Genomic DNA, 24718 nt, shown 5'->3' on the forward strand with positions numbered 1-24718 from the left:
TGGTGGGATCTTAGAGCTCTTCTCATGGAATATCACTATAGGATGCTTCTCTAGTACCAACACTGTACTAGCACAAGATGCCAGCTGTACTGACATAAAGAGCTTATGGACACAGTCACCACTGCTAGATGGCTTTATTGAGCGTCTTAAACCACACTTCCCCCAGAGGTTATCCCCTAATTTCCAACTTTCAAATGAAATTAGAGGCTTTTTTATTGTTAAAACTGTCCACAGTGCCAAGTCTTCCACCATCACCACCAGAAGCAAGTCAGACCTCTGTTGAGGGACCCAAACCATGCCTTTTTCAGGGTATTTTCATATAATTCCCAGCTCCTCCACCCCTCCTCCACACTGACTGCAAAATACCCCAAGGAGCCAAGTAAGAAGCCACTGTCAGCAAGTTCTTCAGGCACTGTCTGAAGAGCTGTTTTCACCAGGGCATAATTAACTTTTGGAATCAGGGCACCTTTAGCACACAATTCATAGGCTCCTTTACCTTGAGCATTTCTACATCGCTGGTGGTTTGGACATTTTCAGCAGTGAAATGAGTTCTAGATGAGGCTCTGGAGCCCTCACTCCCTGCCAAACCTAGATGACACTTCCTGTAAAGTCTGTATTTCCACCTTCTCAGGTGGAACAGGTTTGGCCATTCCAAGCTCTTTGTGAAGTGATATCCATCCCTGAACAATGTTTTCAGCAAAACACTTTTTCACAGGTTACAACTGTGTTCACAGATGACTTCCATGATCCCTTCACTGAAGGCTTTTACAAGCAGGATCAAAATGCTTTGTAGCTTCTTACAAGAGAGATCTGGGAAAGACTCAGCAGCTCTTCAGTTCTCTTGCTCTCTCCATCTCTGGTCTTCCCTGGGCATTGTTTTCTGTTTGGCCTAAGACTTCAGTCACACTGAGCCTGGATTGCCTACAGGGAGAAGAGAGAGTGCAAAGCAATTTTATGCCTGTATCCTCCTGACAGAGACATGACTGCAGAATCCTGGCTCTTGAAAATTTCTTCTAGAACTAGTAAATTTCAGTAATTCACATGACCAGTGTTATGGCCTTTCTTCCCCCAAGCCTCCAGCTATCCTACTTCTTTCCTCTCTTTAATGGGGATGGAAAGAAGGCAGCAACAAAGGGAAGACTGGGAAGACTGAATGGGCAGTTCTCAAACTGGTATGTGAACAACACCAACAACCAAGAGAAGAACGGAGGTTTGGAAAGCCTAGTGTGCCGTGGTTTCTTTAAATGTTTGAACACACAGACCCAGACACCCTCTAGTCCACGACTGGAAGGGGGAGAGCTGTTCCTCACCACTCTGCCTGCCTCTGTTCGTACAGCTCCCTGCGCTCACGACTCCTCTTCTCCTGCAAGGTCTCGCCAGCCAAGCCATACATTGCCATTAGGAGGCCTCCTGCAGGGATCCTGGGGGAGGAAGCAGAGAAGTCGTCAGTCACCAAGGGGACACACAACAGCAGTAACTTACTGGCATCAGCAAAAGGAGCGTGCAGGGGCCAGATGTCACATTAGGGGAGCATCACATTCCCCAACACTCACATCACACCACAGACTAAGGTATTCTTGTTCTACTGTCACAGCCTCTCTTCAGCTGTGACTCACTGGAGCCCCTGTGATAACGTATTTTGAATTTACTCATTGAGAGGCACACAAAGGACTAAGGGGTGGAAGGATTTATGGTGCCCAGTGAAGACCCCATAGAACACCTAACCCATAATTCAGACAGTGACATCCCTGCTTAGCTCCCATCCAGCTCCTGAAGTACTTGTGTTTTCACTGGTAAAGCTCCCTAGGCTGCTTCCAAACATGCCCACAGTTGACACCATCCTGATGGTGCCAAGCAGCACAAATAAAACTATTTTCTTGTTCAGGTAGGATCCCTATATTCACTTGGGAGGATATTTACAGGTCAGCACTTTGAGAAGAAATCCCAGCCCTGCTTGAAAAGTCAGATTTCTCCTAAGCTAGAGGTTATTGTCCTGAAGGACAGAACCTCTGAGAGAGAACTATGGGTTCCTCCATACCCCTGGGAGGTTTAGGAGATTCTTGACTGCAAGACACACACAAAGACATGTGTCACCTTACAGCCCAGCCATGCAGCTACTCCCTCAGTGTTTCCTAATGGCTGCTGCTCCACATTTCAGCTCTGGTGGAGCCTATGTTGTCTCCTCTAGTATGCAAACAGCAGCAAATAAGATGCCCTATTGAGAGCACTGAGCTCTCACTACTGAGAGAGCAGCAAAACACATCAAGAAACAAAGAAGAAAAATAAAGCAGTTTAAAAGTTGGAAGAAAAGTGATCATTATGAGATCCCAAGAGAGATACAGAAAATCTCTCAAGACAAGAGAGGAAGGGGAGCTCCTGTAGCCCCACCTATGATTCCAGGCTTGGTGTGTGCAGCAGTCACAACTCACCCAAACGCCGTTCCGAACATGATGCCGCCTGCCAGGCCCTGCAGGCCCAAGTGCATTCTGAAAAGGGCTCCGGTGAAGGCTAAAAAAAGAACAAACCCACTGAAACCAAAAACAGGCCCCCACAGCCACCTCACACTGACATAGGGAGTTGCTTTGCTGCATTTATCTTCTCCATGAGCTGGTATCTGCTTTTAACAGAGCAGAAACCAAGTGCCATGGCCAGTGGGATGGAACCTCACCACACAGTCACTATGGTCTCTGCACTGAAACATTGGACAAAGTTCCTTCTGCTTCAGAAAAACTGCCAAAGTTTTTCTCATAGCTAACAAGTATCTATGAAAGTAAAACCAAGCTCTCTCTGGGCTGCAGCATGATCTCCCTCCCCCTTTTTTCTGTTCAACAACAGCTAATAATAGTAGCTGCCATGTAAGGCAGAAAGGATCAGTAAAAACTGTATCCAACTGTAAGGGCAATAAAGCCTGTAAAACTGAACAAACAGATCACTTACTCAGGGCCCTGTTGCCAAAAGTGGGCATGCAAAACTTAGCATGAGAAGGGCAGCCTATAAACAGTGTGCTGAATTGTTACCAAGAGTGGAAATAAAAAATGCTTTCCTTGTTAAATAGGTGCTTATGAGAGCAGGTTATGCACCAAGTGTTGCCTTTACCCCATATAAGCACTTATTTTTACACCCAAAATACTCCAGCAAGTATCTTGAAGATGAACTGATAACCACAAAACTCCCCAATGGTTTCAGCAGCGCATCAGTATCTCTGTTACAAATAAAGGCATGCAGCAGGCAAACAACAGAGCAAAGGCAATGGAACAAGAAGCAAAACCCAAGAGCACAGAAGCTGCTCCAGCCCAAGGGATGTGGATACCTGCTTATGCTTTTCTGCTACAACCCTTGCTTACAAAGAGAAAAGCACACAAGGTTACAGCACTCTTACCTCCTGCTGCAGCAAAATTACTGATGGTGGTTTTATCGCGGTACGCTGACAGGCCCGTGCTCACCACGCTGCAAAGGTAAGGCACAGAAGTCAGCAGCTGCACATGGAGAAAGAGAGGTAGCAAAACAGAGCCTGAAATAAAGCTGGATTTCATTAAGCCAGCCCTCAGGTTGCCTCTTAACTGCCTGGCTGCCCATCTGTTCAGAGCACACACGTGCCAGCCATGACTTCTGTGACTTTACTGCAGGCAGCTACACAGACACAGGCCAGGGAATATCAGAGTTCCTGAACTGGATCTGGGATATTCTTTCTATTTCTTTTTTTTAATCCAAGGGTTTTTTTTCCATCATTTAAAATCATAGAATCAGAATGGTTTAGGTTGAAAGTGATGTTAATGATCACTCAGTTCCAAGCTCCCACTGTGGGCAGGGGCACCTTGCACTGGACCAGGTTGCCCAGAGCTCCATTCAGCCTGGCCTCGAACACATCCAGGGATAGGGCATCCACAACTTCTCTGAACCTGTTCTAGTGCCTAGGAACTTGTAACACAGTCAAGGATAAAAGAATTTGAGCAATGAAAAGGTCCTGTCAGTCAGTCAGTCCTGATATAGGACCTTTATCCCAGAAGCTGATCCATATGTCAGTAAAATCTTACACGGTCCCCACCACAACACCTAAGTCACACTCATGACCTACAGAGTCACCTACTCTTGTGGCATCAGATTTCCCTCTGGGTAGGTAAACCAACTCCTCCAAAAGCATCAGCTAAGCCCCAGAACACTCTCTGTTCTCAGTTCAGCAGCCACATCCTCCCCAGCACTTCGGGGAGCCTCCTGTATGACATCAACAAGCCAACAGCAATCATCCTCTCCTTCCTAACACAGATAAACCAAAACAATTTGGGGTCTAATTGTGAAACTTAAAGTTTTCACAACTGCAGGATGAAACTTTCAACTTGGGCTTTACAGAAACAATGCTGAGCAGCAAGTATCTTCGTTCAGAACCTTTTCCAAAGGGCTGGTGAAAAAGGGGCTGATCTGACTGCAGGGGAGACACCTGGTGGAAGATGACGAGGTTACATGTCAAATCCAAAGAAATCTAAGAAAACCCAAAGAAATCAAAAGCTCCAAGAGAGAAAGCAAACAGCATGCTAACTAAGCCTAAAAACATACCATACCTAAAAAAATACCATACCTAAAAAAATACCAAACTAAAAGGTGCCAAAGAAATTGAGAGAGAGCGAGGAAGAAATTCAGAAAGAAACAAAAAAATTAGGGAGACAGAAATACAAAATAATGCCAGTCAATACTGTGGGATCTTAAAAGCAGAAAGAGAATTTAAACAAAACATACCTGCAGAGAGAGTCAATGCAGGTTTAGGACAACACATAAATTTACTAGTTTGAACAACAGTGAAGGAGATATTTCTAGTTTAAAAGGGCTTAGCTCAGAAGACCACGCTTAGTTTGAAGTTCTATTGCCCTGAAACACCCAAGGAAGAAAATCAGTGAAGCAGAACACTATCTCTGCATTGGTTCTGTGTGTGTAGGAAAACTCTGAAGGCCTACAGAGGTCCATAGAACTGGTAGGTCTGATATGCAGCAACTGCTCAAGAACAAGACAATCCCCTGCAAGTGCCTGAGGACAAGAACAAAGAATTGTGAGCAACACCAGTGTATATAAACTAGGAGTAGTGACAATTTTGAGTAGCACCAGCATATACAAACTGGCAGTAATGAGACAGCAGAAAGGACAAGTATCAGTGTGGGTTAGAAAGCACTTCCAGGAACTGCCAACACTGTAACACTCCCTCAGAGAAAAATGCACAAAAAGAGATGAAGCAAAAGCAGAAAGAAGCTGTCAAGAAAGGGAAGAACAGTATTCAAGTCAGTAACAGAAGGGATTAGATGTACGAACAGGGCTTTTCCATGTTTAGGGCTTGTGTTGGTTCATTAGCAGATGTGAATTCTGGGGCAATTCTAAAAAGTTAAACCCTCTTCATGCTCATGCCTGATCAACCAGACCCACGTTAAGGCAACACCGGGAGCCTCAATCAATCACCAGGGCTGTGGGCACTGCTGGCACAGAAAGCTCTCGGCCACTGGTGCTGAAGGACAAGCACAAGCACAAGGCAGCTCTGCTCCCACTGCCATGGGGAAACACTCACTTGAATATCGTGGTGAAAGCCGTGACCCTCCAGCTCCAGCGCCAGCCGTAGCGGATGAAACTCCGGAGACCAGCACGGTGTGCAGATTGCTGAGGGGACAGAGAGGAGGTGTCACGGGTCACAGCCCCTCCTCCTGCCAGCACCACCAGCCCACTGCCAGCCAGGCCACGGGACTGATGTCCCTTGGGACTGATACCCCTGCTCTGAGGGATCAACTCAGACACCTTCAGAGGAAAAGCTGCTCCCAGCCACCAATAGGAAAACTAAGAATCAGTTCCAGTTTGGAATGTCAACTGGTCTTTCTAATCCTGCTGCTGAAAGACATCTGGGTGGACTGGGAGGGCTCTTCGAGGACAGTACAGGAAAGCAACAGAGGAGAAGGGGGAAAAACTAGAAATTACTTCATTATTATTAGTTTGTAAGTATTAATAAATAATTACCATCAATAAATAATAATAAGTAAATAATAACCATCTACATTAAATGTTAAGATACCATCAAGCTCTGCAGTTTAACACTGGCACTTAAAAGTTTGAAAAGAAGAGGGTCTTTAAAATATGTGATAAACAGAAGCTTCACAAAAATTAAAAATGTTGCAGTTAATATTATGAAAGTAAATATTATTTTTCTCTTCCAATGCTTGTGCTGTAGGTGCTTAGCCCGGGTTCAGATATACCAGAGAGTCACCAGAATGAAGCCAGGCAGTGGTAATTTGCAGATCACTACATCAGGGGCCAAATCTAATTGTAAGTGATGCAAAATTTACATCGGGCAGATTTTTGAAGGGGTTTTCTTCCTCATAATCCAGGTAACCAACACTTTAATTGAATAGCAAACACCTAGAAGTTCAAATACATCTATAAAGTGTCACAAATGTTCTTTGTTGCGCTGTTGTTCTAAAAGAATTTTAAATGGTCTTAAAATGAGTCACATTAATAAGACAAGAGTACAATCCCGGTTTGATACTATGAAGTCTCCTGTCAGCACACTAAAATTTAAAAGCAGAAAGCCTTTTCGAGACATATTAATCAGCCATTTAACAGATGGGTAAACTTTTGTTACCAACTTTCTCTGTAACGAAGGACACTTTTTTCAAGCTAACCGCGTGCAATTTGGGTAACGGGGAACAGCTCACTGCCGCAGCAGCAGCTCACCGGGCAGGCTGCACGCATTTACACACTCCCAGCAAACTTTTTGCCACAAAGTACCAGAATCAGGCAAACACGCGCGTCCTACAAACACGAGGCCACCCGGCCTCCTGCGGACGCCGGTGTCACCCCAAACCGCGGCTCCAAGGGCAACTTCCACAGCCGGCGCTTTCCCAAGGCCGAGGCCTCCCGAGGACGCTGCGGGCCCCGCGGGCGGGCGCTGCCCAGCGCTCCCCCCGTGCATCCCCCGGGGCCCGTACCACGGCATCGGCGCGGTTCTGGAAGAGCTCGCCGTGGCTGCTCTCGATGAAGGCCTTGCGGGCCCTGACGAAGGCGGGCAGCCCCCCGTACACCCAGCCCACCACGCCCGCCGCGAACGCCGACTTGGCGATGTTCACCGTCTCCTCTGGGTAGTGCTGCTGCTCGCTGCAAGGGAAGGGCAGCGATGGGCGCGGGGTCGGCCGGAGGAGGCACCGGCGGGACCGCCGCGACCCAGCCCCCCTGCCCGGCCCATCCCATCCCACCCGGACCCGGTCCGGCGCTCACTCGAGCCGCCAGAGCTCGCTGAGCCGCTCCCAGCCGGTCTGCGGCAGCGGCGCGGGGCGGCCAAACCCGGCCTGAGCGCCGGAGCGCTCCGCCATGGCCGAGCCGGCAGCGGCACTGGGCGGGCGGCAGCGCCCCCTGCGCCCCGGCGGGGCACGGCACGCAGCGGCTCGGCTCGGAATCGTTCGGAATCGCTCGGAATCGCTCGGCTTGGCTCGGCTCGTGTGAGACTGAACTCTTACTGATTAATGACTCCAAACATTTCCCCATTTGTGCAGAGCCAGGTTCGCACCGCCCGAGGAAGGAGCTGAGTTTTGGGGGCTGTGATGCCCGGTTTGCACAAGACAGAGGGGTCCAGGCCCCGGGCTTTGAGGCGAGATGGTGCCTCTGATGGTGCTCATTGCCCTCCCTGGGGGAAGGTCTGCTGGGGCATTGCTGGCTCGACTGCGCTGACACAGATGCAGCCGTCGTGTATTAAAAGGCGTCATAAAACATCAAAGACCGCCGAAGCGCCCCCAGACTCATTTGTGAGGCCTTTCACCAAAGGACTGAAAGCTCCCCACCAGGGGAGGTGCCTGGGAGTTCCCATGGGACTTGGTGGCTCCCGGGAGTCTTCCCCCACTCCTGACGGACCATCACATCGGCCAAGGGCCTCCTGAGCTGCGACAATCAAGTCTCATCGCACGATCTATGGGTAGAACAGCAGGGGCTCTGCAGACCTTTTCTTGCTCTTCTGATGAAGCAACAATACACCCAGCAAAACTTCATTTTTGTTTGTTTTATTCCAAAAAAGCACTTCATTACAAATGGTTTAAAAATATCATACAGAGCTGTTCAGTTTCTTGGGAGAGCTGTCTCTCTGTTGACTCAAAATAGAAAACCAGAAAACCCTTTCCATTCTGGCACAGTTTCCCTGGGAAACCAGGCTCTATAAATGCCCCGTTCTGTTTTCTCTGCCGGGTGGGATAACCCCAGCACTGGTCCCAAAACCAACACTCTGTCCCACTAAACACGTGTCCAGGCCTCTGTGAGGGCACACGTGCACTTAATGTTATTGTTCCATGCAATTTTCTTCTTCCCTGATGCACACTGACTGCAGACAGGCCTGAGAGCTGTTGCTATCATCCTCTTCCATTATCATGTGCTGCTCCCTCAGCCTTGAGGCTCTCCTGGGAGGCTCCAGTGTCCCTCCTGCCACCCCACATTCTCCTGATCACCTGTCTGGGTGCCAGAGAAGATGCTGCTCCCTCCTGGCCTCTCACCTCAAGGGCCACAGAGCATTTCAGGAATTGCAGTCCTTCTGGGCTGAGAGGCTGTGGTGGGCATAAACACAGAGCACAAGCAGCCTGTGACCACCTCAAAATGGGTAATGTGAGCAGTAGCTACTACTGTGTGACTGAAGACATTCCCTCAACCAGGCTGAAGGAGACGAGAAAAGAAGTGGCACAGCTGCGGGGAAGAAAAATGAGTACTGAAGTGAGCAGATGTATTACCAGTCCCAAAAAAACCTCGAACTAAAAAAACCCAAAATAATCCTGGCAAGATTACAGAAGGGGATCAGAGCAGACTCTGCACTTTTGGAAAAAAGGAGTGCTGAATCTACCTCTGCCAATACTTTCTGTGGGTTCCTAAGGATCCCAGGATGTCTGGCCAGGCAGCTGGTGAGAGATAATTAACAGGGGCTCAGTTGTGCAGGGCTGTGCAGGCACCCAGCTCATCTGTTGGAGGATGAACCACCTCTGTCTCAGTTGCCAAGCACACCACTGATGATGGTCACATCACCACCACCTGCTGCTCCCCTGTGAGGTAAGTAGGGTAACTCTGTAAGGATCATTTATCCTTTCAATGGCATGTCAAAGCCTTACCATCAACCTCTAAAACCCAACATAAACTCTAAGCTATCCAAAAAGTTACCCCCAAATCCCAGTAACTGCTTCTGTCAGAGAACACCTAATATCCCAAGTGCTATCACCCAGCTGAGAAAACATTTGCCAAACAAAGGGGCATTTATTTGCCAGCTGAGTGCAGCTCACAGTCTGCGCACCTTGCCATGACTTTTGGTAAAAAGTCCAGCAAAATGAACAGCAAGGTTTCTTATTGACTGAATGGGATTTAGGATCATTCTGAGACAGGTAGTAACTAAGGCCTAAATGCTAACACCCCTCCTCTAGGTGTGACTGACCACCCCATTAAATAGCCATAATCCAACATGCTACTTAACATTCTTGTGGTGACAGTAAAACCAAGCCCCACTGCCTGGAAGCAGAGTCCAAGACAGTCTACTGCTGTTCTCTGTAGCTCTAGAGCACAAGATAAGTCTGAGAGAGCAAGAAATAAGTTAATACTGATCTTCAGATGTCCACAGGGATCAGTTTGAGCTGAAGAGAAAAACAGAGAAGTCTCTACAGTTCTGTTTTCAGCTGTTCAGAAGCGATCTCACTGTAGCTCTTCCTCCTTTTCACTTTGTAAGTCAAGGTTTGGGAATATTCAGACAGCAGGTGCTCCCAGTAGCAGGAGACGTCCTCCATCTCCAAGTGCTCAGTGATGAACTGACGTCCCCTAGAGACACACAAGGCACAGTCAGGACTGTTTTCCAGTTCCTACAAGAGTCATTAGTTTTGGTTTGGATGTGTATCAACTTTCACTCTTCCTTGTTTCAAATGAGAAACAACACACGCTGCTCTGTACCGTCTATTTTAATTTTACAATTTTCATTCATGCTCACAGCTCTGACAGTTGCAGTGCTTGTGCTGTCCTCGAGATGGTATTTGCTATCTGGGACAATAAATATCAGATTTCACTTATCACATACAGCTAGAGCAGCACTGATGCATGCTGCTTCAGAAGCCAGCCCCTGCCAGCGTGGATAGATAATGTTCACAGTGCAGACACAGCTCCCAGGAGCCAGCTCGCCTCATACTGGGACGAAAGCTCCCAACCTCTGCCAGCTTTCCGTGGGGCTCCTGACACAGGTCACATGTGAACCAAAGAGCTAAGCACAGAATCCTGTTCTCTGCTTCCCCTTGCTTGTTATGAGTGCTCCAGCCCTCCTGCTGTTATTGCAGAAGATCAGTTATACTGCACCCTACTAATACCAGGTTGTCTTTGTTGGGCAACTCCTTCAAAAGCAGTGTAAGAAAATGTTTTGGAAGAAGACTGCCTAATAGCCAGGAAGAACACACAACTTACCTCTTTGCAATTTCTTGTGCTATGGCATCATTCTCCTTTACAAACTGCAAGAGCTCCCTAAAATGAAGACACAAAAAAAAAAAAAAAGCTATGAAACAATTGGCTCAGTGGAGAACATCATCCCTTAGCTAAATTGTTGGGGAGGGTGAGGTTAAGAGTCTACAACTGAGTGAAGGTGCTGCTCACCTCAGAGCACAGAAGAAACTTCTCTTCTTGATTGTTTCACATCAGTTCTGGACAACATGCAGAAATCTGGGTGCTAACACATTTTTGGCCCACTGATAAGTTCTTCTTCCCCCTTATCTCTGCTGCCCACTTGCAAATTTCAGTGTCTAGTGCTTGCTGATTTCTGAGAGTGACAGACCTACACACTCCAGTGAAACTGTACTCCCCAAGTAATATGAGCAAAGGATTCTTTGGGGGCAATGATGAAGAGGGAAGACCGTGACCTCCAAGAGTCTTTGCTTGATGCCTCAGAGAGGAGGCACTTCATGGCCTAACACAAACCATCCCACCTTCCCAAAGGCTTTCCCATGGTATGGAATGCTCCATGGAGGGGCCTCAGGCCTCACACCTGACATCAGAGAGGTCTGACCGCACCGGGATGTAGTGGACCCAAGGCTTCAGCTGGGGGTAGAAGAACTCCAACCACTCTTCTCCGACATGAAAGACGAGTGAGCCGCACAAGAAAAGGTGTTTCAAGCGGAAACTAGCTGCCACTCCCCGGAAATTAAACAGGTACCTTTAAAAGGATCAGCAAAGAGAGGGACCTCATTACACATTTTGTGTGAGGAAATGTGCTGTGCTGGTCTCCAGGCAGCAGTGAACCTTCCCTGACAGGCAGCAGCTGGGGGCCTCCCTCACACTGAGCAGCACACCAGTCGCTAAAACAGAGGAAACGCATTTATTTGAAGCTGCTCACGGGAAAGGTGAGCTGAAGTTACAGATGTGCTAGGTGAGTTTCTGCTGTCTGTCAAAACTCAGTGAGAAAATCAAGGTGTGAGGCTTTACCTGTGATAAAGGCACCTGCCTGTGACAAACTGAAGGAGGCCTGATGGACAACTGCCAACAAGGCATGGAAGGTCACAACATGGATCCCGTGACCCTACGGGATCACCCAGAGACTCTGTCAACCACAAGGAAATTTTTCCCAATTCTCTCTTGCCTTGCAGTGAAGCTTTTCTGTTCATTGTTGTGCTTTGCCACATCTATCTCAGGTTATTTTTTCCTCTAGGATTCTGCTTTAATCTGAATGTAATTGTTCCATTTTAACTTGGGAATGCAACCCTAGGAGGTTAAATGGGCCGGCACACAACAGATGAACTCTGCAGATAACAAAGAATCCACAATTTTGTTTTCAGTATTTTCTGCCAAGTTAGTAAAGTGGGCTTGACTGTGGCAAGGGGGTTTTTTTCTTAGCAAACTGTATCGCAGAGAGATGTTTGTTTGCTTACTTGTTTTCTTTTTCAAACCCACATTTCTCCTATTATATGGAAAGTTGTTTTTCCTACAGGTAAACCTCCCCAGTACGTATAACTGATCTTTGAAGTCAAACATTTTGGGCTGGGGGAAGAGAGTTCTTCCTTTAATTAAGCTATTTTGGGTGAGATGGAGCTTATATATCGTATATATTTTGGGCAAGACAGGAATTACAGCTAAACTTAGCTCAGCAGTAAATGACAAGGAGTAAATCTGAAATTACTTTGCATCCTTTGTATTACCTAGGAGCTCAAGGCAGGGACAAGGAGCTCATTGTATGAGGAACTCAACAAATACATGTAGAGATGTAACAAGAACATGGTCTGGAAGCAAGGAAATGCCTCTGTCCAATTCCAGACACAGCTCCCACCATCCACGACCCCAGCCAAGCCAGCCTGCTATAACACCTACGCTGAAGGGAGCAGACAAAAGTTCATGTTGACCCTACCACCCTGGGCTACAACAAAAGTGTGGGAGGGGATGTCAGCCTACACCATATGATGGGCTGGGGAGCATCAGAGTTGGGCAGTGCATGAGTAACAGAAGGGAGAAATCTGGGCTACAGTCTAGTGAAATACAAAATGAGACAAGTCAATCACATTTGCACAAAAACACAGATTCAGCCAAATGACTGAGCTCTTATATCAGCAGATTCTGGCTGGCAGAATCACAACTAGCAGAAGAAAAAGCAAAACTCTGACACACAAGTGCATACACACTAAGAGTTTATATTGTACACAGAAACCTGTGAGAGTATTACACCAAAAAACCCTCACTAAAGTAGTTAAAGAATAAAAACCTTTGTAAATCAAAACCACATTCCCCCAAACAACATAAAAAGTGTGAATTAGTACTATGTCTGCTGAATCAGATTTCAGGTTCTCTCTTTTACTACATACACCCAGTGGCAGCACTTGTCATGCTAAGCTCCCAAGTTTTCAACTGTCTTATATCTGCCCACAAGCTTTCATATCTACTTGGAGCTGGTTGTTGAATTAGACCTTAAAATAAAATGAGACCCTACACCATGCAAGGAAAGAATAACCCACAGCTCTTGCACAGCTTTACTAACCAAAACTCTTACTTGTATTTGCAGTGATCAACCAGTGGAATTTCCTTTGCAGGAGGCTTTCCTAAGGTGTCCTTAAAACAAAGATAATTAAAAAACAACAACAACAACAACAACATAAGCTTCAAATTGTGATTTAATTTGTTTTCCTTCTTAGTTAGAAACAAAGGTGATGTGTCAAAACCTTCCATTCCCACTTCTGAGAAAACCTTCTCTGGTGGGCTGTTAGAAGGATTATAAAGAATTCCCAGCCCTTCAAACAAGAAAAAAAGCTCAGTAAATTACACACTGCCTGTAAGTGAATGCCAGCACAAACACATTAAATGATAATGTTTTGTTGGCAGCTACAGAGTGGAAAACAGCTTGGGACAATGGACTGTGTGAAGCCAAGTGTAACCAGATTAGCCAAGACTGTCTGGAGAGAGCTGGACTGTAGACTAAGCAAGAAACTAAAAAGTTATCAGCAACAGTTATCAGAAAGTTATCCACAATAGGATCAAGAAATAGAGAAAACAGAAAAAGGTTTAAAGACTGACAACACCACAGAGGCAGCTCAGAGATAGAAGGGGAAGGGTTGGCCAATTTTGTTGTTGTGGGAGAGGAGAAGATTGGCAGAGGTTCATTTTCTTATGTGTTCTGCTTTCCTTGAACAAAAAGCGTAGAAGGAAGAAGAGTGTTTGGCCTGCCAGGCTCTAGAGACTTCCCTCCTTTCATCTGTCAGAGAGGTGCGGCCATCAAGGGAACTACAAACCTCCCCCACTCTAAAGGATCACCCACAACTCTCCAACAAGCTATTTCTCACTCATCAAAGCCATCTTGCAATGCCACCCTTTCTGGCCTTCACACTCACAAGACAGACAAACACCCACACACCTTTTCAGACTTCCAAGCCTGGTTTTTAGTGTACTCAGCGTCAACAAGTTCTGGGTTTTCTCGGGACAGCAGGATGAGGGGATCTCTCTCAGGGCTTGTTCTGAAAAAGAAATGCTATCACTAATTGCCAATCCACATGACTCAACACAGCTAACAGACTACACAACTCAAGGCACTGCTTCTTTCTGAGGCTGACCTCCCTCTGTGTCCCCAAAACATTATGAAGTGTGTCCCACAGTGTATTTCTGTCCAAGGGTATATTAACAGAAGAGTATGAGTTATGGCTACCAAAATTATTTTACTTACTATATATTTAACAGTATTATTTAAACAATTCCCAGGACAAATCCTGCTTCCTTCAGGCTTTATCCTGATGGGTGCCAAATGCTTTAACTCTCTCCTTATTCACAGGGAGTTAAGAGCTGCTCAGCATCTTCAGCAGTGATCCCTCTGACAGGACTTTAAAACAAGGTTATGACATCCCTGAGACACATTCCTCATCACTTCCGGAGCCTACCCGGTAAGCCATCAAATCCTTCTCTATTGGGGAAAGGGAAGAAACAAAGTATGGGGTTTAACATTGTTTCAAACTGTCACTGGAGAGAGGCCAAAAATAACCTTCTCCTATCCCCCACCACTCAGGTAACTTAAGGCCAGAACACTTTTCATTCAGTGTGGAGCATTTGCACAGCCCATAAAGCATTCACATTGTCAGGAAGCATGAACAGCAATATTAAATCTTTAAATTTGTATCAAGCCCCTGTGGTTCCCTTCACAGAACAAAACAAGCGGGTTCCTGAGGTGACAGTTTTAGTCATTAAGAAATAATGTGGCAAATCCATCACAACTTCTGTTTCCAATATTAGGTGATTATAATAAACTAGTTGCAAATGGCAACTCTTATGGAGAATAACTAATGGTGCAATGCTGTACAACATGTCTTACTTTCCTTACTTTTGGAAAACACACTCTGAGTTACACTTAATTAGGGATTAGGTCTTAGAGACATGGAAATTTCTGCGTACAGAGAGCTGCCACAGCCTATGTTGGTAGAATCTTCTGTTGCAGGAAAATATGCTCACCTGGATCCTCGGAAATATCCTTTAGAGATTTTTTTCTTCCATGGCCATTTTTCTGCAGATCTGAAAATATTTTTTATACATGGCAATAAATGATTTAATATAACCATGAAACGGCACTCTCATCAGCTTTCACAGCATGATGTCTCTTTCCATTCTTCATTTTTGATGGAAATCACTTTCTTCATTATAGCAGAAAAAACCTCTCAGCCAAGTGAAAAGAAACAGGTTTTCCTGTGAATGTTGTGTTTAAGGCAACACGATATAGGCTACTTTCCAGAACACCTTTCACTCAAAACAATGTATGACACACACAACCCCCCACCAAACCTTGAAGGCTATGAAAAGTTTACCTAAGATTTGAATCCACTGTTTGCACTGTGGCTTTATTTTGCTGTACTTCACTGAATATGGATAGTGAAAAACCACTGGAGAGTTTCTAATCAGTCATTTCCCACTACAAAACAAAACTACCAATCAAGAAACAAAAAACCCACCTAGAGTTTTGCACTTAAAACACAGGAGTTCATTGTTTTTCATAATCACTTTCATTTTAAACCTAATCAAGTCCTCCAAAATAGCTGTTCACCTGGGTTTTTTTCTGTCAGTGCAGTCACCTGCCTCACCACCTCTCAGGGGAACTCTGCCATACTTTTCTACTGCACCTGGTGGAACATGCAGGTCCTGACCCCCAAGCTGCTCTACCTATGCAGGTCAAGCTTTGCATCTCCTTTTAACCCAGTGACACAAGTGAAAACACAAGGATGAGTAACTACTTTGGACCTCGGTTACACTATAACACATTAAGCTTTAGCTATGAATAGTCATGTAGATCTTCAGATTTTGAAAAGGGAAAGACTCAACCTTGCGTTCTGAAATCAAGTCAGTTACATAGAAGTGGTTTTTGCTATTTTGTTTCTATGTTCACTCACTGTTGCACACTTGGTTTGTCACTCTCCATGGGAAGCAGCCCCTTATTCTGCTAATAAGTCAAAAGATCCTGCCAAAAGGAAGACTCCCAGCCAGAAACATCTTCTGTCTTAGCCCAGTAGTGACTCTTGATTCTTAGGAATAATTCCAGGTTTTCTTATTGCACAACGACACTCAAGTAAAAGCAGATCTAAAGAAGGCTTTCCTTTAGCCTTCCAGAAGCTTATACAAACATCCTGGATCATCCCTGCACTGAAAAAAACACAGCTCCTAGAGAAGTAGTTGAAAAGAAAGAAAAATATTTCTGTGTGTCAGGGGAGATTTCTGCAGGCAAAAGATAACTGCTACTTTATTGACAAACCTGCTCTCCCCAAACCCGATAGTAATCTGGCCCTGACAGCATGAAGGATGTGCATAGTTTGTCCTCTGCATTCCTTACTAAAGGGTTGCAAACAGAGGAGCTAATTATAACTTCCAGTTACATCATCCAAGGTTTCCATGGAGAATTCCCATACAGCAGTTAAGCTGTAGGTAGTTAATGTGAGGCAGCAGGACAGATCACAGGCCAACAGACCTATGGTCCTAGACATCAACACCGGCCCAGTGCTGCCCAGTGCAAGATGGATCTTTGTCTTCCATGAAACCTTCCCCCACACATAACCATTTCCAAAACATACCTTCTGAGGTCCTCTCTCATGAGGTCCCAGCGCCCTAAACCTGTTGGGTAAATCGGCCAAACAGCTGGTCCTCCTTCCCAAAATGTCCAGGCAGGATACATGATATCATTGTATTCAGATGTCTTGAGAAAAAGGAGAGTAATGCAAGAATGAGAGTAATATCTACTTTGGTGTACTGACTGAGCCCACCAGTAACAAACATGCCTCCTGGGAGCTCTGCTGGCTTTCTCCATTACGCTTCCGTAAGAGGCCACAAGAGCTTTGCAGTCACCATTTGCCGGGGTTACAGAACCACAGAATCACAGAATTAATAGGGTTGGAAGGGACCTCTGGAGGTCATCCAGTCCAACCCCCCTGCCAAGGCAGGGTCACCTAGAGCAGGTGACACAGAAACATGTCCAGGTGGGTTTGGAATGTCTCCTGAGAGGGAGACTCCACAACCTCCCTGGGCAGGGTTCACATGAAGACAGCTTGATACTGAAATGCTTCAATGATTTTTAAAAGGCCTTGTCTTGCTTTGTGATGACACAGGACTTTCATGTAGAAAATAGCAAAAGAAATCCATGATGCAGCTGATTAGTAAAGAGCAAAAGACCTGAGCTCAACTCACCTTTCTATAGGCTTGTGCCTATGTGTAGCTACAAATGTTTTCTTCTGATGAGAAGTCAAGAGGCATTATTACCTCCTCAGAGATAGAGGCACTTAGAGACACTTTGACATTAAGGTTTCCAACACCTCAGTTCACTCCAGCCTTCCTAGAGATCACTTAACAATTCACTGTAATAAATATCCAGGTCATGTAAGAATTCCAGTTCCTCACTCCTGTTTGGTTGCTTAAATCCCCACATACTATCAGAGGGAAGACCAGCACTTAAGGAAGACTAAACCCTTCCATAAAACCAGACTATAGGCAACTTCCTTGCACTAGTAATAAACTTCCTACACAATTATCCATCTATCTGCCACCTGGAGATACTGCAGAGTCCAAGGCCACCAAAGTAGTCAGGAGGTTAGTGCACATGACTTATGAACAGGGACTGAGGAATGGGTTTGTCCATGCATGGGAAGAAGAGGCTTAGGGGAATGTAAATGCCATCTCCTACGGCCTACTAGGAGAGTTCAGGTGGAGGCACACTCTTTTCTAAAGTGCAGAGCCAGACTGAGTGGCGATAGGCTTTGATTACAAGAAGAGAAATTCCAGTTAGATAGTGGGAAATATGTTTTCATTCGGACAGAGGTCAAATTCTGTCTGTGGACACGCTGTCCTCGAGGATGCTCAGACCTGGGCAGGATGCAGCCCAGAGCTGGTCCTGCTCTGAGCAAGGTGCTGGACTGGGTGACCTTCTGAGGTCCCTTCCAACTTGAGTGAGTGTCTGCTTCTTTATCTGCTCCTTCTCAGTCCTGCTACAAACAGGCACTGGTAACAAACCACATCAGCTCCACCATTGCCCCACAGTCACCTTCTGAGATGCAGAATAGGACAATCATTCAATTCCTTATGCTTTCAGCCTTAGAAAGCCCATGGGACCAGAACCCTGAAGTTTTCCTGACACTGGTGGTGAAATGTGAGCTGTGCCTGCACCACTGGGTTTCAATTAAGAGAGGGTTGAGGTTACAGTTCAGATACTGGACAACAGTGAGTGTAGAGCTCCGTTTCTTGTGGGGTCTTGCAGGGCACCCAGGAGCAGAATGATGAATACAGATGCAAAGATTAAACTCCTGCAACCTGCTTTGGAAAATCTTGGGTTCTGCTGGCTAGAGTTAAGGTTGTGCAATGGTCAAGGGGAAAGACAGCTTGGCTTTACTACTGCATCGAGCAGCAAACATGGTTATTGGCTGTACTGAAAATCTAGAGAGAATTTTAGGATCTCCAGGGAGCAGGCAATAGTTATGGATCATATTATTATTTGGATCATATAATTATTCAGATTGCATGAGCTGAAGACCTAGGTTCAGAGTAAGATGCTGCAAGTCAGCAGAAACAGCTGGGTTTGAACTAGAAAGACCAAATAAGGTTTTGCTTCTCTTTGCATCTTACTGTCTGCTGGACTTCAACCAAGGGCAGAATCAGGGTTAGGCTGTGAAAGTGGAGGATTTGGGCAAAGCAAGATTAGCCAAAGCTTGAGGTGTTAGAATAATTTGCTGGAAAGGATGAGACACTATGCTACAGTCAGGTTTAAGAGTCTGAGAGGTAGGAAAACATGCAGGAGGGTTCTTGAGTCTGGGAACAGAGAAACAAAGAGCAATGGTCTCCATGCATGCATGTGCCTCTGTGTGTGTGTGCACATTTGCAGGTGGAAAATGGAATCCAAGGGAAAAGGGTTCATAGAAGATGACAATATTATAGAAAAGAAAGTCAGAAACACTCATCTGTGGTACCACAAAAACAGGACTAAAATATTCACATTAAATGAGATTACTGTATGACAACGGACATGATCAAAAATCCTTAATATTACTGATAAACTACGGCTACAATTTTACCAGAGGTATTGCAGCAAATGACAGCAAGGCTGGCACATATCCCATCCAGCTGTGCATCATTCCACTGCGGCAGAGGTACACTTTTTGACCTGGAAGAGGAGCTAATGAACGGAAAAGCTGCTCTATCTAATCGATCTGCAAGTCTGTCTGCCAGAAAACTGGAAGCGAAAGGAAACAAAGGGCAAAAAGGAGCAAGCAATTTTGATGCACAGAAAACCTTCCTCAAAAATATGTTCCCAAGAGAAAGAGGGACATGCACATCTTGGAAATGCTCAGCTTTTTAAGGTGTGTGTACCTTACTGAAGGAGAAGACTGGGATAATGGGTTTCATCCACTTGGGAACCTGGGGGTAGTCTCGCACATTAATCACCATTTCCATGTCAGGGAGGCGGTGGATGATCCCCAGAATGAAGTGCTCAACCCCACTGCATCTGTGGAGAAATGACACGTGCCAAAAGAGCTATAAGAAGGCATCGGAACCCTGCAGTCTCTTGCAGGCCCTTCTCTGCACAGAGGCAGAAGAGATGGTGAGCCTAAGCCATACCATGATGCAAACTGGGAGCAGCCTCCAAGTCCCACTGCAGTATGGACACCAATGAAACAACACACCCTATTGATCTGGCCTGATCCGAGCTTTCTCTGGGATCCCACAACCAACCGACCCTTTGTACACTGAAATGCAACAGTGACACTTTCCTACTGATACATTTAAGCCTAATAGTTTACTTTCTAGGCCCCTGCTCTGATTCAGACCTCTGAAATACCATTGGACTCAATGAATTCCAGCTTGGTAGCGTTGGAAGTACTCTTCTATCCCAGCTAGGGAGAGGAGATCTGCACAGCTCTTACCTTGCAGGGAACATGCAGTCCTGCTCACGGTACAGTTTGTTTTTAATTATTTGGTAGTGTGTCCCAAGCTTCCGGCTCACCACATCTGACATTGTCTCCTTGGAAATGCCACCTCGGAAAGGAGCCAGGTCCTGCTTCCAGACACTGAAACAAAACCATCAGCCATTATTATGTACCACAGGGAGGATACTGTGCATTAAATTATTGCAGTGTGCAGAGCAGGCTTCTAGCTAAACAAGCTCCATGTAGCTTCCAGGAGCTCTGCTGGGAGACTATAAGTCACTTGGAAGTTCCTCAGAGACTTGTAGGTCCAACCTTCACACTTTTACCTACATGCTGTTTGCCTGAACACAAAGCCCAGCACAGGACAACTCCAGTTACTCTCCCACAAAGTACCTGACATACTCTGGCATGTTTTGGTAAAAGCCTTCAGCTCACTTCAGCCTTTTGCTCTGGCCCTCCACGAATGATGGGGCACACCAGGACTAAACTCCTCATACAATGTCATGCTATGTAGACATCAAAAAAGAAGGTAACAGTCTAGTTGCACGAAATACCATCACACAGCAACACTGGGTGAGTGACAGCTGGCCCAGGAGGACAGGCCTATGCAGCACATGTCCTGTGACTTCTGCACATCACAATGAGCTCCAGGAACACAGTATGGAAACACAAACCCAATAAATTTAAGACCACACAGCATGAGGATGCAATTTATATAAATTTAGTGTAAAGGTCCTCTGATCTAACTGCTTGGGAGCATGTAATAAACACTGTCTGACTGTAACAGTCAAGGAAACATCCTTTGCTTTTAGGTAGACATTGCATCAATGCTTCAGTTTAAGAAAACATTGTCAGGGTGATCCCACTGTGCGGGTGGTCAAACACTGGTACAGGTTGCCCAGATGGGCTGTGGAGTTTCTTTGACATATTAATGTTGAGATATTCAAAACCTGACTGGACGCAGACCTGGCAACCCTATTTGAGCAGAAGGATTGGACTTGATGATTTCGAGAGGTCCCCTCCAACCTCCAGAATTCTGCTATTTCCTAATCGGGTAGAGAGCAGTAAAACTATGTCAGGAATTGCCATCGTGTGGATGATCTGACCACAACAGCATGAGCAGTCTGGCAGGGATGCAAACGGGATGAGCTTGAGAACAGGATGAGAGTTGCAGTGCCATGGCACATCCACAGCCATCCTAACTTCATGTTACTACTGACTATCATGTCCAGTGTATCATTGGAGGTCGTAACCACTTGAGAAGGTGTTTTGCCCAAAGGAGGGCAGGATCTGGTGGGGTGTATGTCTAAATATTAGGATATGTCGTTTGGCTGTATCTGGACTGGAATTTAGGAAAAAGACTGGAAGGCTCAGCTAAAAGAGACTTTCCCTCATCAATATTTCAAGAGCAATGAAGATCAAAAGCTCCAAACAGAGTGTACAAACAGTTGCTCAATATAACTCATCGGATTTTAAAAGCCAATATAGCACTCAAAACCAAAAATGAGTGAGCACATCCGATAATTTTAAATAGGAGGCTTGAAGTTGGGCATCTGTGTTTCTGCATCCGAAATCCTAATCCTAAAAGCAGAAGAATATATTAACTCCTAAATTCCTTTTCCTCCTTTAAACAAAAATACTGCTTAAAGGTATCAACCCCCACCCCTCAATCCTACTGAGTGAGAAGGCAGAAGTGGGTTGTTTAGCCAAATGTCACCAGCTATGTGTATGATTTATTGCGTGGTCATATTTGAAATGCCAACACACTGTATGTTCAGTTGCAAAGGGTAACAAGGCGTGTGACCAGCGGTGTCGGATAGCTGCAGATGTGACACTTTTGGGCCCAAATATTCCCTAGCTAATTCCCAATCCACCAGCGCCGCCGAAAGTATTCCCTCCTATGTCCGGAGACCGGCGCAGTCGAAAGGAAACCAGTCTCTCACCTTTGGTGGCAGCTGCAATTTTCCTTTACACACGGCTCATAGGCTTCCACAGCTTTCTTAATTTGGCCAGTTATCGCTTTCCACTTGGCATCTAAAACACACAGGAAGGAAAAGCCCAAGGATTCGATCCATCCGCCAGCAGGACAAGCGGCGGGGTGGCGAGGCGGGGAACGGGCAGCGGGTCGGGCGTGCCTTCCAGCCCGGGATCCGCCACGGGGTGCTGGCGGAGGCGCCCGCCCGGCCCCCCGGCCCCGTTCCGCGCTCCCGGCGCGCCGTCCCGCCGCTCACCTGCCGCCAGGGCGGGCTCCGGCCGGCACAGCGCGGCCGCCATGGCCCACAGCGCCAGCGCCGCCCGCCCCGCGGCCATGGCCGCCCTGCCGCCCGGCCCAAGATGGCGGCGGCGCCCGCCCCGCGCGGCCACGGGAGGTGTAGTTCCCGCCCGAGCGCTGAGGGGGCGGGCGGACATTGCCGTGTCGTGACACAGTCGCGGCGGGCTGCGACAGATGGGACCGTGCTGAACCAGCAGCCGCTACCCAGGGGAGCTCTGAGTGTGCACCGGGGATAGCCCCCCCGACATCCTCCTGGCTCCGCCCTCAGGAGTCCCGCCAGCCTCACGCAGGTCTGTGTGCCTGCCTGCTGGCCCTCGCTCCCTTCGGGCGTTTTCGAGGAAGAACTTCCCTGGACGCCTGGGTTCATCAAGCAGTTGGTCCAGCCTGTAAGCGACTCTGTCTCCTGTCCCGACCACCCGCTGTTGCCAAGGCCTGATTCAATTTGAACATCTAGGGTAAAGTCACAAATCTCATCATTACGGTATAAAGGTTCAGACTGATTTGTATAAATTTCTCTGCAGCTTCAGGGCTGTGGATTGCAAGGAATCATGGAATCATGGAATGGTTTGAGTTGAAAGGGACTTTAAACATAATTTAGTTCCAGCACCCCTGCCATGGGCAGGGACACGAGACTAGGTTGCTCAGAGTTCCATCCAACCTGGCCTTGAGCACTTCCAGCAATGCAGCATCCACAACTTTAGGCAACCTGTTCCAGTACCTCGTCACCCTCACAGTAAAGAATTTTTCACCTAATATCTCATCTAAACCCATGCTCTTTTGGTTTTAGTCCTTTCCTCCTTGTGCTGTCACCACATGCTCTTGTAAAAAGTCCCTCCCTATCTTTCTTCAGGTACTGGAAGGCCGCAATTAGGTCACCCCTCAGCAGTTACTGTTCTAGGCTGAACAGACCCAATTCTTTCAGCCTTTCCTTGTAGGAGAGCTCATCCATCCTCCTAATCATCTTGGTGGCTCTCCTTTGGACTCATTCCAACAGGTCAATGTCCTTCAAAGATTGGATGATCTTTAAAGATCCCTTTCAACTCAAGCTATTCTATGGCTCAATGAAAGAAGAGAACTGAGAATTGGTGGTTGAGCACCACCAACATACTGTGTAGGAACTTCACTTTGCAAAATGGTTTGTATGAATGCAGTCTTTAAAGCTACCCTCCACTTCGTGTTTGGTATTTGGTTTGGGTCAACTCGGTCATATTTGGCCATTCTTTAGGAGACAAGCTTATCAGCTTGGTACTAGATGCAACACCCGTGCTGATAGGCAGCCAAATGAATGTAGGCAGAGGGACTGGGGTTAAGAAGATACCATCCAAACACGAATCCAGATCAGTCAATCGATGTATCTTCCCAAAGCTGAATTTGGGAAGCGCTGTCCCATCTCCACAGGGTCTGTCTATTCAAATGTCAACACTAAACATTCATCTTTCCTTGCTTGGTGGCCTTGAATTTCAGGAAGAGGAGCTGTGGCTGCTCTTTAATAGGAAGGAGCCACATTTATGCCAAGTTTCTACAGAGTGAATTCTGATAAACCCCAAAAGCCTCCAACTCCACTTGTCGTAAAGACCTCTTTTGTGTGAAACTGAGTGGGTCCTGTAGGTATTTGTAGATTTGGGTGGAGAAATTATTACCAGAAAACAGACCAAAGAGGAAAAGCATGTGCTGACAAGGAGCATGAAGGTTTCCCAAGGACTGCTAAATTCCACAGACCTGTAGTTCTACTGAATTTGCAAGAGCTGAAAAATCCAGGCACTGAGTGCTCACTCTGTGCAAGGCCACAAGTGAAAACTGGGATCAACCCCTGGCTGCATGACTGGAGGGCAGCAGCTCCTGCAGGCAAAGTCTGCAGGATCATGTGTGCAGCCATTGAAATAAGTGACTTTGAGGGACTTTCTGAGCACCTGCTTGGAAGGTGCTAGTGCCAGCACAACCCTCTACTGGAGTTGTCCTTATGGGGGAATAAGTGAACCTTGGTGTATTATCTGCTATTAATAGGAACAACTTCCTAGAGTGAAAACCTTGAGTACTTCTGTCTGTCCCATCATAAACTCTTGTTGCACAGCCAAACATTTTTTTAAGCAAATCAGGAAAATTAATCCCTTCTTTTCATCTTCTCCTAGAGATCCTCTGTCTTCCTTTTGATTTCTGCATAGAGGTCTGCTTTTTTTCTTTTTCTCTACAGTCCTTCTTAGATCTGCAGTAGTCATAGATCCAACTAGAGGCTGGTCTGAAGACTCCCCCAAAAGTGTGAACCTTAGTGTGGTAAAAACAAAAAATTGTCAAAACTGTTAAATATCTATATTTGCCTCCGCTGGTCTCACTCAGTCTTAGCCATCTCTACATCACTAATCCACCCATTAGTTCTAGCAAAGTTTTCTGTCTTCCCTCTCAGGTTCCAGACCAGATTTTCCTGCTTCTTTCCTGGCTGACTGAATAGAGACATCAGCGCACTCTTCCAACACCATTTCTGTTTGTTTCTCACAGCTCTCTGCTAGTCTCCTACACAGCCACTAGAGCTGTAGTAGTTCACTCTGTAGCAAAGGTTATTTCGGGTACTTTCTCTGAAGCA

At 46.3% G+C, this 24718-nt stretch overlaps 2 protein-coding genes across 3 annotated transcripts; both read right to left on the bottom strand.

Moving 5' to 3' along the window:
* Positions 1–118: 118 nt before the first annotated feature.
* On the bottom strand, positions 119–7362 carry TIMMDC1 (translocase of inner mitochondrial membrane domain containing 1). The gene is given in 8 exon segments (XM_082278741.1): positions 119–865; positions 867–921; positions 1311–1421; positions 2430–2508; positions 3380–3447; positions 5546–5634; positions 6954–7119; positions 7240–7362. Coding segments are annotated over 8 exon segments (696 nt in total). The 5' UTR covers positions 7335–7362; the 3' UTR covers positions 119–832.
* Positions 7363–7999: 637 nt separating this feature from the next.
* On the bottom strand, positions 8000–22196 carry POGLUT1 (protein O-glucosyltransferase 1). 2 transcript variants are annotated; one of them, XM_082279178.1, is made up of 11 exons: positions 22100–22196; positions 21812–21902; positions 19866–20009; positions 19312–19447; positions 16533–16654; positions 14929–14988; positions 13847–13946; positions 12989–13047; positions 11000–11167; positions 10426–10482; positions 8000–9795 (listed from the first exon to the last, which is right to left on the bottom strand). In XM_082279178.1, the coding sequence occupies exons 1-11, from the start codon at positions 22176–22178 to the stop codon at positions 9639–9641; spliced, it is 1173 nt and encodes a 390-aa protein (XP_082135304.1). In that variant the 5' UTR covers positions 22179–22196; the 3' UTR covers positions 8000–9638. The 2 variants fall into 2 exon arrangements, with proteins under 2 accessions (XP_082135304.1, XP_082135305.1); XM_082279179.1 differs by lacking the exons at positions 8000–9795; positions 10426–10482 and having other exon boundaries at positions 11026–11309.
* Positions 22197–24718: the final 2522 nt, after the last annotated feature.

Source organism: Coloeus monedula, assembly GCF_965178545.1.
Source record: "Coloeus monedula genome assembly, chromosome: 3".
In the NCBI taxonomy this organism is placed as follows: Eukaryota; Metazoa; Chordata; class Aves; order Passeriformes; family Corvidae; genus Coloeus; species Coloeus monedula.

What these genes read in the sequence shown, in the direction of transcription:
- POGLUT1 (XM_082279178.1), bottom strand. Translation starts at nt 22,178, where the DNA reads ATGGCCGCGGGGCGGGCGGCGCTGGCGCTGTGGGCCATGGCGGCCGCG. An exon ending in GGAGCCCGCCCTGGCGGCAG is followed by an intron (nt 21,903 to 22,099) that starts GTGAGCGGCGGG and finishes TGTGTGTTTTAG; the next exon opens with ATGCCAAGTGGAAAGCGATA. An exon ending in ATGAGAGAGGACCTCAGAAG is followed by an intron (nt 14,989 to 16,532) that starts GTATGTTTTGGA and finishes AAATATTTTCAG; the next exon opens with ATCTGCAGAAAAATGGCCAT.